Source organism: Oppia nitens, unplaced genomic scaffold (assembly GCF_028296485.1).
Source record: "Oppia nitens isolate AA-2021 unplaced genomic scaffold, nextdenovo-longstitch-racon4-pilon3 scaffold19_pilon_pilon_pilon, whole genome shotgun sequence".
NCBI lineage: Eukaryota > Metazoa > Arthropoda > Arachnida > Sarcoptiformes > Oppiidae > Oppia > Oppia nitens.
The window spans coordinates 308,282-324,242 of record NW_026533198.1 but is presented as its reverse complement, the minus strand read 5'-3'; the positions used below and the strand labels follow the sequence as shown (position 1 = coordinate 324,242).

Here is a 15,961-nt window from a genome sequence, read left to right as displayed (position 1 = left end):
TAGTGATGGCCAACAATAAGTTTGGTCACCAATAAAATAGACAGAAAGAAAATCAATTGAAATTTTCGTTTCGTCTTTGAATTCAATTGAAAACTTATTTTTTTATCAATTAATTTATTTGAAAAATTATTATTAAATATACTATTGATTGATTCAAAATTGTGATTATTATTATTATAATGTAAACTTAATAAATATATATTTTTCAAATAAATAGTTAAATATCAATACTAGTGACTAAATAGTAACTAATGGTAAATAAGTTTTTTTTTATTTTAATAAGTTTTGGTTATCTATAAGTTTAATGGGTTAACAATTAAACAAAAGAAAAACCAATTGAAATGTGATGTCTTTAATGAAAATAACATTTCATTTCATCGTTTAATTAATTTGTTTTTTTTTTTTTTTTAATTATTTTGTTTCAAATATTTCGAGAGAGTCTTAAACAGCGGCGCCGACGACGACGACAGCGGCGATGCTTTTAATTTCAAATATCTGGTCAACAATACGTTGGACTTAAAAGTGACCAAGGTGACAATGTTGTAGATAATTTTAAACTGGATAAGATTGTAATTGGTCATTTAAAAAAAAAATTAATTTCATGATTGGCCATATAATTGCAGTCGACTATCATTTTTACAATTTTTTTTTTTTTTTAAACAGTCGACTCTATATTATATGGCCAATCATGCAATTAATTATTTTTTTTAAAAAAAATGACCAATTACAATCTTATTTAGTTTAAAAATTATCCAACAAAATTGCCACCTTGGTCACTTTTTTAAACCAAAACCATATCAAACATATGTATAAAGTTTAGGATATATTTATAGCTTTAAAGTTTTTTATGTGTTTTATATAATATGTTGTCCACACTATAGATGTCAATACATTTACACTTAATATATATACGGTATATATCATACATGTATTACATGTGTATCGCATGTGTTTGTGTTTATACATACATAACAATAACATCATATCATTTAATTTAGTTATAATTATAATTAAAAACAAACAAAACAATTGATTTCTGAATTGTCTGAATGAAAACAATTGCCAAACATTTGATCAGAAATTATAGTTTTAGTTATAATTGTCTTAACAGTTGTTGTCGTCGTCTATGTCATCAAATGAGTGAACAATTATCAGCTGAAAACACTGTCGTCCAAAAAACTGATGGATTAGTCGTCGATCCCGAGTTGATGGCCACCAGTAATGTTGACAGTAATGACAGATCAGATGAGTCATCGGCTGCCAAACGACTGAAGACTAGCAATGATGATGATAACGATGGCGGCGAAGGCGGCGGTGGTATTGATCGTACAGTTCAGTCAACATCATCGGCGGTAAATCAGAGACCAAATTTCAAGCGAGAGAAAAATCTCAAATGGGCTCTACTTCTTAGTTATTGCGGTCAACGATACTATGGTATGCAAAGACAGATCAAGTATGTGATGAGTTGTTGTTGTTAGAAGAAGCAGAAGACTGTTATCACTTCATTAGATTTACTGACAATTTGTTTGTTTTGATTACAATATAGATCGGACATCGATTTCCCGACCATTGAATACCGACTATTTGATGCGCTACTGAAGGCCGGTATTATCGGCGAAGATAAGTTCAATGAACAACACTTGTGTCGCTTCCAGAGAGCCGCCCGTACGGACAAAGGTGTCAGCGCTATCAAACAGATTTGTTCGGCACAATTGCCGGCCAATTTCCGCGACCGTATACCCGAAGTCAACGAACATTTACCCGAACAGATACGCTTAGTGGACAGTATACGGGTTACGAAATTTTTTGACGCCAAAAACTATTGCGACGCCCGAACCTATAGCTATCTGATGCCTACATTTGCATTGACCGATATTGAAGATCTTACCCAACAATCCTATCGGCTATCGGCCGAAAAACTCCAAGAATTCAATGATATCTTAGCGATGTATTTGGGAACTCATAACTATCATAATTTTACGTCAAGTAAAGCCCCAACGGATGCCAGTGCTATGAGATATATAATGTCGATGGACTGTAGCCAACCGTTTATGATGAAACAGTTGATGGAGTTTGTAGTGATTCGTGTTAAGGGCCAGTCGTTTATGTTGCATCAGATCCGCAAAATGATTGGACTGGCCATAGCTGTGATGAGAGGTTTGACACCAAAAGATACCATTTTAAGGGCTTTCGATAGCAAACGTATTGATATACCGAAAGCTCCCGGTTTGGGACTACTGCTCGAAGAAGTTCATTATGAAAAATATAACGACAAGTATGGCGGCGACGGTATTCACGAATCGATTAGTTGGGAAACCATGAAAGACACTATCGATCAGTTCAAACATCAGCACATCTATCCGGTGATTGTCGATACAGAACTGAACGAGTTGTCAATGTTTGAATGGCTGAAGACATTGATGTATCATACGTACGATGAAAGGGAACAAAAAGCTAACGAATTGATCCGTAAGACATTGTCAGCCGAAGAGAGTGTCGAAGATAGTCTTCGACAAGTGTCGAGAAGTATGTTCTGGAAAGCCAATAGAAAAGCAAACAATTCTAATGAAGATAATACTAGTGGTAACGATAATAATGATAATAAAGATAATTGTAATGAATTGGATAAACAAATTAGTAATAATAATAATAATACCAATAATAGTAGTGTCGATGATAATGAAAAAATAATTGAAAATAATTAATTGCATTTGAATTTGATTTTTTTTGTAACATTATATTTATCATTAAATATATACTTGTATTTTTAAATTAAAAAAACAAATGTTTTTCATTGATTAATATTATTAAAAGTATTATTTTATTTTTTTTGATAACCGATATTTAGGGGTAATTGTATTGTTAATAAAGTTGTTATAAAACTTTTTTGTTGTTGTCATTTAAATGGCAAATATTAAATAACAATAATTTATTGGTAAATAAATAAATATTTAGATTAGTTATTATAACAATTGATTGATTAAAACAACAAACAAACAAACAATTTATAAAAATCAATTAATTTTTTTATATTACTTTATTAAACAATAAAATTTCAATTAAAAAAAATTAATACATATATTAATAATAGCGTTATTATTGTCTGTAAAATACTAATATAACAAAATGTGTTGACATTTTTACAGCCAATCAGAGTTATGTTTAGTGTTTAAAGTTATCGCTATATTTGAAAAACGTTTGCAACAAATCAATGCAATAATAGTTTTTTAAACTAAAGTATTAATTCAATACAATAGCACACTATATATATCATAGCTATTATCACCAGAGAGTTGATCCCATCCATCGACAACATGTCCGCTGCCGTCGAGTGGGAACTGTTTAAGGAAAATGTTGAACCAATTAAATCGGGCCGAAGTATCGGCACATTGACCAAAGTATTGTCACAAAATGCCAGCCATTTATCCGATAGAGAGTCGACAAGAAAGTATGGATACCATCACACCATCGATGAGATAATCACTTGAAATTGATCCCTAATTTTATCCGTTTTGTTTATTTCTCATACAGAGAGTTTGAATCCTTATTGCGGACATACGATGGCACAGATCTCCTATCAGTCTATTATAATTACATCCAATGGATTGAACAAAACTATCCGCTCGGCGGTAATGAGGCCAACATGAAGACACTGTTAGAAAAATGTATGGAACTGTTCTACAATACAGATCAATACCGTAACGATCATCGACTGCTTCAAGTCTTCCTCAAGTTTATCAAACGTATGGATAGTCCGCTGGAAATGTTCGGCTACTTTCATGGGACCGGTTTTGCCAAACAATTGGCCGATTTTTATATTAATTGGAGCTTTCATTTGGAAAATGCTAAGAACTGTCGCAAAGCGGCCGATGTTTTACGCGATGGTTTGGCAGCCAATGCCGAACCTACCAGTGCTCTGATGCGGGCATTGAACGAATTGGAGACACGAGTGGCCAAAGCTATCTTCAATAACAAAGCGGACGAATTGAATGAGAACAACAACGAAGACGAAGATCAACTACGAAGACAAGCATTGAATAATTTGAAGACCAAAGTTACTAAAGGAAAAACTGTGGCACCAGTTAAACGTATTGGTAATTGTATTAAATCGTCGGTTAATGGACTCAAGACAACAACAACAGTCGGATCTCATAAATCAAATAAGATTAGTTCAACAGCTATTTATTGCGACGAAAATGATGAACCATTGACTGTAGCCGTCAAACAACAAAAACCAATGGCTGTTGTGTCGCCGATTGGTCATCAGCCGTCGGCGTCGGCTATAAAACTAATGGGACATATTGGACAAGAAAATGAACAAAATCCGGGAAAATGGAGTGAAAATCAATTGAGACAACGAAGACAACAAACATCAAGACAGATAAGTGAACTAAAATTTAGTATACATGAAGACGATGACGACAGCGATGATGACGACCACAACAACAACAATGATGTCTATCAGTCATCTTCTTCATCATCACAATCGTCATCACAATCGTCATCACAAAAGCCGCCGCAAAGCTTTGCCCTTAGACTAAGACCACGGATTGAACAGAGTTTGATGCCATCGTCATCATCCAGTTTGCCAACAGATGGTCCATTCGAAAAGTTGGATCCGATGAAAAAGTTTTTCGTCAAACTGAATAAGTTGTACGCCGGCGGCGAAGAGTACTGTTTCGAAGAGATCAGAGGCAAGACATGGATGAAGAATAAAGTCACTAATAATAATAAGACTAACGATAGTCTACGGCAAGCTATCGGCGGCAGTGGTGTCAGCGGTGGTGCGGTTGTCGATGATAATAATGACGACTTATTGAATAAGACACACGAAAGAAGTGCATACCTTGAACAAGAAGTGGCTAATCTTAGACAACAGGTTCAGCTATTGCTCAACAATACTACTACTAATAATAATAATTGATATGTGATTATGAGTACCAAAAAAAAACAAACAAAACAAAATTGCATTAATGATAGCGTGTTTTTAATTGTGATTATATTAGTGTAACAAACAAAACAAAAATCAAATCATGAGATTGTCATTAATAAGAAAATACAATACAATATACAGTATTTTATTTTTTTTCAAATTATTTCATCTAATTTTCTTATATATTTTTTTTAAAATAGAGAAATCATTTTTTTGACAATTTTTATTTCATTATATTAAACAACAACAGCAATCAAATACTTAATATTATGATATTATTAATAATAATAAAATAAAAATTTTGTTTTTATTTATATATTAATTAAATGATTATTTTAATAAAAATTTAATTAAAAAAAAAAGTTTTTTATATTTAATAGAAAAGTTTAATTAACGTATACTCTAACTAAACAAAACATTTTACATGTATTAGCTCTCTCTCTCTCTCTCTCTATCGTTGTCTACACACAGTGTATGTGAAAATGTATTGCCATTACATTCAAAGTAAAAATAACTGCTATTTATATATATTAGAGATGATGTCATTGTTTTTTATGATTTTTTTTTTGACAACAATTTTTATTTTTTTCAAAGTTATTGTATAAACAATGTTATTATTACAACAACAAAAAATAAAATCAATTTTTAAAATTAAATTATTATTAAAATATCATTAAATTGTTTGTTAAAAATGTCTTAAACTACTACTATATATAACCTAATGTGTTGTCATTATTGTTGTTATAATTGAAAATTAGTTGTTATTTTAGTTATAATTAAAAAAATCAATTTACGACCAAAAACAGAGACCAAATACCAACCGATAATAATCGATATGACGGCCATAGTGTCGGACACATTGATTGTCTTTATTACACAGGTATTGATTGTCCGCCGCCGTCGCCGTAGCCGCCGATGGCATAATAATCACATCTACAGTTGTTTTTGATCCGATTATTATATATAATATTATTATTTATGTCTTAATTATCATATATTTAATTCACAGATATTCTTCTTCTACATCGGATGGCTATTCTTTGTGAAGCAATTGTTCCGCGACTATGAGGTATATATATATATAACATGAATTTGATGACATCGTGTGATGTTAAGACACACAGACACACAACAAACCCGATGTCAACTATCCATTTGATGTCATCTATTATCTCTCTCTCTCTCTCTCTCTCTCTCTCTCTCTCTCTCTCTCTCTCTCTCTCTCTCTCTCTCTCTCTCTCTCTCTCTCTCTCTCTCTCTCTCTCTCTCTCTCTCTCTCTCTCTCTCTCTCTCTCTCTCTTGTATTATCTCCTTAACAGATCCATAACCTGTTGGTTCAAATCCAGTTTTGTGTCACATTTTCGCTGTCGTGTTCAATGTTTGAACTGATCATCTTTGAAATTGTCGGCATTTTGGACACCAGGTTTGTGTCTTGTTGTTGATGTTTTAAAAAAACTTCACTGACATTGTCTCTCTCTCTCTCTCTCTCTCTCTCTCTCTCTCTCTCTCTCTCTCTCTCTCTCTCTCTCTCTCTCTCTCTCTCTCTCTCTCTCTCTCTCTCTCTCTCTCTCTCTCTCTCTGATTGTCTTTTTTAAAAATAGTTCCCGTTATCTGCACTGGAAGATCGGTATCTATGCCATGCTGTTCATGTTGATAGTGGTCCTACCATTCAATATCGGCTACTCATTCATATCGAACCTACCGTTCATCAAAACCCATCTGAAGAGACCGCTGGCAGCCATCGTTTGGCTGGTATTTATGTATCTATTCTGGAAAGTTGGCGATCCGTTTCCCATACTGAGTCCCAAACACGGCATACTGTCCATCGAACAGGGTATCAGTCGTGTCGGTGTTATCGGCGTAACACTGATGGCACTGCTATCGGGTTTCGGTGCCGTCATGTATCCGTACACATCGATGGCCTGTTTTATGCAAGTGGTAACCGCTTCGGATGTTAGTTCATCTGAACGAAAACTGTTGCAAACATTGGACATCATAGCCATGAAGAAGAAGCGAATCAAAATGATTGAAAAAGAAAACCAAAGCAAATCGTTAGCATCGCCGTCGTCATCGTCATCCATATGGTCGCTGTTGAAGAGCGTATCGATTCAGGGACACGATGTCTCCCAATTGAAACAGGAATGCAAAACATTGGAAGAACTGTCCCGACAGATGTTTCTGGAACTGATTGAACTGAAGTCAATGGAAGAACGAATTGTTTGGTCGAAGACACTAAAAGGAAAATATTTCAATTTTGTCGGATATTTCTTTAGTCTCTATTGTATTTGGAAACTATTTATTGTATGTAATTTAGATCCCAATGTGATATTTTTATGTTTAATAATATTATTATTATCATTTCCAGTGCACTGTTAATATAGTTTTCGATAGAGTAGGCAAAGTAGATCCGGTCACCCGTGGCCTACAGATTGTTGTCAATTATATTGGTCTGGAAGTGGACGTACCGTTTTGGTCGCAACACATATCGTTTATTTTGGTCGGCATTATAGTCATCACTTCCATCAGAGGTCTTCTCATAACACTTACAAAAGTATATTTATTTATTTTTTATTGATTTAATTTAATGATTTCCCTAAACTTTTATTAATTAAATATATATTTTTTTTTTAAATTTAAAATCCAGTTTTTCTACGCCATATCATCGTCCAAGTCATCCAACATAATAGTGTTGGCATTGGCACAGATAATGGGCATGTATTTTGTCTCATCAGTGGTACTGATCCGCATGAATATGCCACTGGAGTACAGGACAATCATAACGGAAGTGTTAGGCGATCTTCAGTTTCAATTCTATCATCGATGGTTTGACGTTATATTCCTAGTTAGTGCCCTATCGTCCATCGGGTTTCTCTATTTGGCTCGAAAACAGGTGTCAAATAATCCATTAGATAATTAAATTATTAATTAAATTAATTAATTGTTAATATTTATTATTAAAAAATGTAATTCAGATCTTTTATATTTGTATAATATATATATATATATTTTTTGATTTTTTTTAATTACCCAAATTTAATTTATTTATTAAATAATTCATTAGCAATATTGATAATATTTATTATAAATTTAATAAGAATAAATAAATAAAGTGTTATTATATGTAATAATTTGAAAATATAAATAATTTTATTTACTATTTACCAAATCATCTAATAGAAAAAATGTCTAGCATTAATATAATTAATTAATTAATTAACTTGCTGATTTTATCTAAATGTCTGGAAAAATATTTATTTAATTTATAATTTAATTTATAATTTGTATACTCTATACTCTAAAAAAAAGTGTGTGTCAATAACTGCAATCTATTAATATACAGTTATATAGTATATAGTATATATAGTATATATTTATATACAGTTAACTTAAATACAAATATACTTATAAATAATATACTGTATTGCATATTATGTAATCATCGACATGTATATGATATTATGTATATAAAAGTATTGCACTAATGCTAATCACATGCTATATAAAAATAAGAGCACTGGGGTTACAGTAATGTTTATATGCCTATCTCTCTCTCTCTCTCCCTCTCTCTCTCTCTCAGTGTGTGTGTGTGTGTGTGCGACGTCTAGATTATTGACCCGACGCCCAGTCAGACAGTACATCCAATGTCTCGACCACTTTTGGATGTCTTTTTTTATTATTATTATTTACTCAGCACTCAGTCATGTCATTACCACCGTCTCTCTCTCTTTCTCTCTCTCTCTCTCTCTCTCTTTCTCTCTCTCTCTCTCTCTTCTCTCTCTCTCTCTCTCTCTTCTCTCTCTCTCTCTCTCTCTCTCTCTCTCTCTTTCTCAGCACTCTATTGACAATTATTCTTAATATTTAGCAATACATTAGAGATTTATTATTAGTATTAAAATTTGTATTTATAATTAGTGAGACACACACACACACACACACAGAGAGAGAGAGAGAGAGAGAGAGAGAGAGAGAGAGAGAGAGAGAGAGAGAATAGAGTTGAGAGACACCTTATATAATATAAAATCATTGTTTAATAATAATAATAATATAATAAAATATAATAATTATTATTAAATCTATTGTATTGTATGAATAGACAGATAAGAGGTATGGATTTTATTAGACACTCCTGCGCTCATCGCACCGACAGTTCATTTATTTGTAAATATATTTAGTTTTTTTTCTTCTTTTCACTGTCTGTTTTGTATTTTCTGAAAGTCTAGACTCTTTGACCGAAACTCTCTGGTGTTATGTAATGGATGTCCAAATCATGAGCAGCACATGGATGTAAATATACAACAAACACAACAAATAACAAAACAAACAAATAAATAATCGATATATACATACCGTATATACTAATGTCTAATAATAAGTTTTTTTTTGTATATACCGTACATTACCCTTAAATTTATATATATATATATATATATATTTGAATGCAATAAATTCAAAAAATATTAATTAATTTTATATTAATTATAATATGAATGCAAATAATAATAATAAATAGTGATTTTGTTGTTGTTTTATTAATTAAAAATTAATCTAATCTAATCTAGATCTAATTTTTTAGTAAAATAATTAAACAATAACAAACAAGCAAAATAGCATCAAATAGCTTGTTTAATGGTCAATAAACTATTAAACAATTTAAATTATAAATTATAAAGTCTAGTCAAATTTTTTATATTAATAATAAAATTTGTAACTATAAATGATTATCAATTGAAATAAGTAAAATAAAAAACACATTATATATTACAGTACAGAATACACGAACAGAATATATGAAAAGTCATTAGAGTTCAGTCACAGAATATTCTTTGCGATTCCTCTACAACTGATAATCAAAAATGTAAGACATTTTTTTGTCTATCGTTTTGTTGTTAACAATATTACTAACAGTATTACTAACGTTATTATTATCAGTTTAACACACACACACACACACACACACACACACACACACACACACACACACACACACACACACATACATACACACACACACACACACACACACACACACATACATACACACACACACATACATACATACACATACAGTGTCTGGATATGTGTCTGTAATTCCTGTCTGTGATCGGCACATATAGCCTTAACAATACTTATGCAATACTTGCCATAACTTGTGTGTGTATTTGAAAGTTGAGATCAATTGCCGACACTGAATCTCTCTCTCTCTCTCTCTCTCTCTCTCTCTCTCTCTCTCTCTCTCTGTTTTGTTGTTGTTGTTTCATATAGTCTGGACCTACTATTTTTAATGCCTGATCCTAAAGCTATTGGTTTGTCTCGCATCTACAAAAAAATGGTAGAGTTAGACCAGTCAGTCGTTACTCACACACTCACTCTTTGCACACACACACACACATAAAAAAAATCATAGCTTCTTCAGGCAATGGATGGTCTACTCAATGGATTTACCCAAAAAAGCAAACCAAACCAAACAAACAAACAAACAAATAAAATAAAAATGTCTGATATAATTACAACTCTAGACTAGACACCTGTGATTTATATATATATATATATATAAATATTTTATATACAGGTATATATATACTGTATTTTTTAATCATACATTTTTTCCCCAAATAATTTATTATAATTTTAAGGTATTAACTATATGTTATATATATATAATTCACAAATAATAATAAGCCTAATCTCATTGGTATGAAAATCATTTAAATTATATCTATATATATATATGTATATTTAAAATACCTGTTTAATGTTCAAAAATTTTTTTTATATCAGTGTATGTAATAAATATATTTGCTAATTAAATCTGAAATTTTTAAGTTTTACTTATTATTATTATTTGTTGGTACAGTAAATATTTAATGATAGCGCTGACAGTTAGCTTTAAATTTTAAAAAATTATTATTATTATTATTAGTTTAATACTTTGTATCCTTTATATAATTTTTTTTATAAAAGTTTATTTATCGTAAATTTTTGTTGTTGTTATGTTTTAAAACTTATGCCATAAAACTACTGTATTTTTATTAACATTTTGTTATAAAAACAACAACAAAAAACTCGTGTCATTAACTGATTATAACTATAATTTTATTGTTGTTTTTATTATTATCAAATTTATTATCAAAAAAAATATTGCAATACTAAATTGTAAGTTACAGTAATATATATTTTTTGTGTAATGTTTTATTTAAATATATAAACATTTGATAATAAAAGTTTAAAAATAATAAAAATATAATATATTTTAAAATTAATTTTATAAAATCTGAATTATTGTTTTCTTAAAAGTATTTTATAATAATAATAAATTAATTTTAAATTATTTGCAAAAATATTGACTATAAAAATATGTTTATTATTATTATTATGATTATTATGATTACAATTTAATATTATTCATTAGCAAAACAAACTATGAATTTATTTATACATTAAAATTATATTATTAAATTCAGTTAATTTTAATATTTAATAATTAGTTTTGATATTTCTAATATACTGAATATATATATATATATATACAGTATGTTAAATATACATTAATAAAATTGTTAATTATATTTTAATTGCAAACAAAACTATTTTAGTGAGAGAGAGAGAGAGAGAGAGAGAGAGAGAGAGATTCAAGTTAATAGTAATTTACACATTAAAACAATTTACACAATTAAATGTCAGTTAGTCTAATAATTACCATTTTATTGTTGACATACAGACAGTAAGTCAGATCATTATTTATTTTTGGTTACTATTGTAATGTCCTGTATATACAGTATAATAAAAAAAACATAATTTTATAATAATTATATAATATATTCATCGCTACCTTTAGCTAATATTACACATACTGTACAAGTCCTCAGACTTTTGCCCTCAAAATTATAATATTTTTTTGAACACATAATAATAATAATAATAATAATACAGTACTACTACTACTATTAAGTTACTATTAATATAATACAAAAATATAATACTACTGTATGTTATATAAACGTGATTATCATATAACCAGACTGTATGTCGCGCATGACTTCAATTAAAATATATATATATATATATATACTGTATATTCTGTGGTTAATAAATAAATTTACAATAAATTATATTATATATATATATTTTTGTGTATATATAAAGTGTATATATATATTATAATTTAAAAAAACCCTTACAATTGTTATGCAATAGATAAATAACAGGAATCAAAATACATTAATAAAAATTCAAAATTAATATTATAATTTTTGAATAAAATGTTATTTTATTTTTTCATATTTTAGTGCACATATTATTATTTTTTTACAATAGGTATAGTAATTATAAATATTGTAAAAATATTATATATATATATATACTGAATAAATATTATTAAATTGACATTTAGTATATATAGACAATTATTATTGTTTTGTTGTCAATTTTATTACTTTATTTTACTATTTTATTTTTTTTTAAACAAACATTAGTAAAATGCTATTTTAAACTTTTAATTCATTATATCATTAAATATATTAAATACAGTATATATTTTTGTTGTTGTTGTTAAACATCTCTTTAGATTTGATTTTATTTTAGATATAAATAATAAAAAAATAAATAAATAAATAAAGAGGAAATCTCTTTCTATTCATTGATTTGTATTTTTTTGTTTATATGTTTTTTGTTTTGTTCAAAGATTATTATACTTTATATAATGTACAGTATATACTGTATATGTATAATATACTGTATATATAATATCTGAAATTTATATATATATAGTACTGTAAATCGTTTGGCACGTGATGTCTGCATTAAAATCAAATAAAAAAAAATAATAATCAAAAAAAAATAAATATAAAAAACATTAGACGTCTGACATTTCGTTTAATACGAAAAGTAAAATAAATAATATATATATAACTTATGATTATTATATATAAAACTTTTTTTTATATATAATACTAAGGATTGCCTGACTGACTGGTGATTAATTAGGCCATTGAACCCTTAATTTGTTTTATATAAACTAAATACAAATTAAAAACTTAATTTTTAAAAAAAATTTAATAGATTAATACATTGTAAATAACAAATAATATAATGTTATTATTAATTTAGTTAGTTTTATAATGTTTTTCTATAATTATCAAATTCAGATTTTAAATATATATAAATTATATATTTTTAAATCTTTATACTTTATATACTGTATATATATATATATATATATATATATTCTGTATAAATTTGTGCTGATATAACAAATAAAAAATTATTTGCTTGTTTCATAAAACAGTTATCTAAATATTTATTTTAAAAATATATATATAATATTTACAATAATGTATGCAAACATCCATTACATACTTTATATTATTATCTTTTTTGCAAATATCTATCTATCTATCCATAAGATATACATCCATTTACAGTATAAGTACATATATAAATTTATAAGTATTGTTATATCAAACTACTAGACTATATATATATACTGCATGTGTGTATTTGTGTTTCAAAAAAAAATTGAACTCAAAATTGTTGAAAAAAAATATAGAAAGTATTGAACGTAACGGTTGGACAACATATACAAAATTGACGGATCTATTGGTTTTACTATTAATATAATACATGCATATCTGTACAGTAGTATTGATATGGATATGATATAAGAGCAGAAAGAGAGAGAGAGAGAGAGAGAGAGAGAGAGAGAGAGAGAGAGAGAGAGAGAGAGAGAGAGAGATGCCTGAGCTCTTACATACAAACACTTTAGTAATGTCTATGATTTGGCAGATGTCCCCAAAAGTGGGTCATATATACCGTATATATACGGTATATGACTAACTCCTAGCAGAGAGAGAGAGAGAGAGAGAGAGAGAGAGCACAAGTAGTTTTTTTGTCTTCAATATTCTAATGCTTCCAAATGCCGGAACTTAATATACTGAATATATATATAAGAAAAAAAATAAAATTCAATTTTTATATACATATGATTTTGAAAAATGAAAAAAATAGAGAGAAAAATAATGGGAAATCTATTTGACATTCATATAAGTTTCATGAGAGTAGTAATAGTAGTATTGACATGAGTTCGATGATCGGGTCAGTCATTGAGTGTGTGAGTGAGTGAGTGAGTGAGAGAGAGAGAGAGAGAGAGAGAGAGAGAGAGAGAGAGAGAGACAGCACCGGTATTATTGGAAATAATATGCATTTAAAGAGATCTATGAGTGTAGGTATGTATATGTGATGGTTACTATACATACATACATGTATATGTTTGATGCATATTATTAGTTTTGATGATCGATTGGTATCAAAAAATCTATATAAATGTATTGATAGTAACACTGAATTTTTTTTATTGTACTTTAAATACAGTAGAATAGAGAGAGACACTTATCGAGAGCACAGTTGTGTCACTCACACAGGTATAGTCATCCCTATCCATAGCCAACACAAAGTAGTAGGACTTATACTCTCTCTCTCTCTCTCTCTCTCTCTCTCTCTCTCTCTCTCTCTCTCTCTCTCTCTCTCTCTCTCTCTCTCTCTCTCTCTCTCTCTCTCTCTCTCTCTATCCACTCATTTGTTTGGCAATTGTTGTCATTGACATACCGTATAAATGATTAGTTTATATACAAAATAATTCAAAAATGCATAATAAAAAGCTATCTCTTTTTATAACAAAAAACATAATGCATTTTATTTATATACAACAACAAAAAATAAATATTATTTATAAATTTTTTTCTCATACACATATTTGTTGTCTACACTTATATAATATAATCAAAATATTACACTTATAAATACATTATTATATAAATAAATTTTTGTTATAAATATATATATTTGCAAATGAATTTATATAATAATAAACTTTATATTAAAAAAAAAATAAAATAATTATCAATGTTATATTAATATTAACAGTATTGTAATAAAATTGTAATTAATTAGTTTTTTTTTATTATTAATATAATGACAAATCTATTTTATAATGAAATATTTATATATAAATTATTATGTAATGATTTTTTAAAAAACATATAAATACTATTTCTATTAAATTTAATTGATATTTAATGTGTGTGTGTGTAGAAAATGCAATTTTATTTATTAATATAAATTTAAGTAAAAAAATTGAAACATTTATGTTAACAAAAAAAATCATTAAAATCATTAATTCTTTGATATATTATATAATTAAAGTACAGATTTTTTTCTAATATTATTATTTTTGAAAAAAAACATATTATTATTACAATATTATTATTTATTATTTTAAATCACACAAAATTTTTGATTAATTTCAATATTTATATTTTTTTTAAATGATATAATAATAATAATAAATTACATAACAAGTTGAGTAATTGATTGTGCGATACCCCATCATTGAATATCAGGTGCGCCGACTCTCTCTCATATTCAACCTACCGATCCTACCGACTAAGTGCTGCAATACATACATACATTTGGATGGATCGGTATATATGTCTAGACTCGTAGACCTCGAGTGACCCAATAGCTTATGCCTTTCGCTTCTCTCTCATAGTAACTACTTATATATATACACACACATAGAGAGAAAGTATATATATATATATATATATATATAAGTATGCTATCAAACGGTTAAAATTTATTTTATATATATAACCGTCTAATACCTAAACAACAACAAAAATCTAATCAATAATTATTTTTATACAAAAAACTATATATGATTTTCTATATATATAAAAAATCATTAATATTTATTTTATTTTTTAAATAAATAAATTAACAAAAGATTTATTTTTCTATTTAAAAAAATTAAGTCATTGTATTATTCAAAATATACAGTAGTATTATAATAACAATAATAACATCATTCAGACAACTTTACACACACACACACACACACACATAAATCTCATTGAACTCATCTACCAGTGCTTAGTGTGTGTGTGTGTGTCTGTGTTTTATATACGGTATGTGTTTAAAGTGCAATAGTATTTGTTGTGATCGCTATATACTACTACTACTACTACTGTCTAG

At 28.1% G+C, this 15,961-nt stretch overlaps 3 protein-coding genes across 3 annotated transcripts; all 3 read left to right on the top strand.

Moving 5' to 3' along the window:
• The first annotated feature begins 957 nt into the window (after positions 1-957).
• Positions 958-3,166, top strand: LOC128966115 (pseudouridylate synthase 1 homolog). Its single transcript, XM_054312927.1, has 3 exons — positions 958-1,453; positions 1,547-2,664; positions 3,147-3,166. Exons 1-3 carry the CDS (start codon positions 1,050-1,052, stop codon positions 3,164-3,166), a joined length of 1,542 nt encoding a protein of 513 aa, XP_054168902.1. The 5' UTR covers positions 958-1,049.
• Positions 3,155-5,032, top strand: LOC128966029 (mitotic checkpoint serine/threonine-protein kinase BUB1 beta-like). The gene is made up of 2 exons (XM_054312830.1): positions 3,155-3,448; positions 3,532-5,032. Exons 1-2 carry the CDS (start codon positions 3,315-3,317, stop codon positions 4,922-4,924), a joined length of 1,527 nt encoding a protein of 508 aa, XP_054168805.1. The 5' UTR covers positions 3,155-3,314; the 3' UTR covers positions 4,925-5,032.
• Positions 5,033-5,583: 551 nt separating this feature from the next.
• On the top strand, positions 5,584-7,856 carry LOC128966098 (Golgi pH regulator-like). The gene is made up of 6 exons (XM_054312911.1): positions 5,584-5,813; positions 5,943-6,002; positions 6,253-6,356; positions 6,535-7,234; positions 7,299-7,484; positions 7,578-7,856. The coding sequence occupies exons 1-6, from the start codon at positions 5,769-5,771 to the stop codon at positions 7,848-7,850; spliced, it is 1,368 nt and encodes a 455-aa protein (XP_054168886.1). The 5' UTR covers positions 5,584-5,768; the 3' UTR covers positions 7,851-7,856.
• The last annotated feature ends 8,105 nt before the right edge of the window (positions 7,857-15,961 follow it).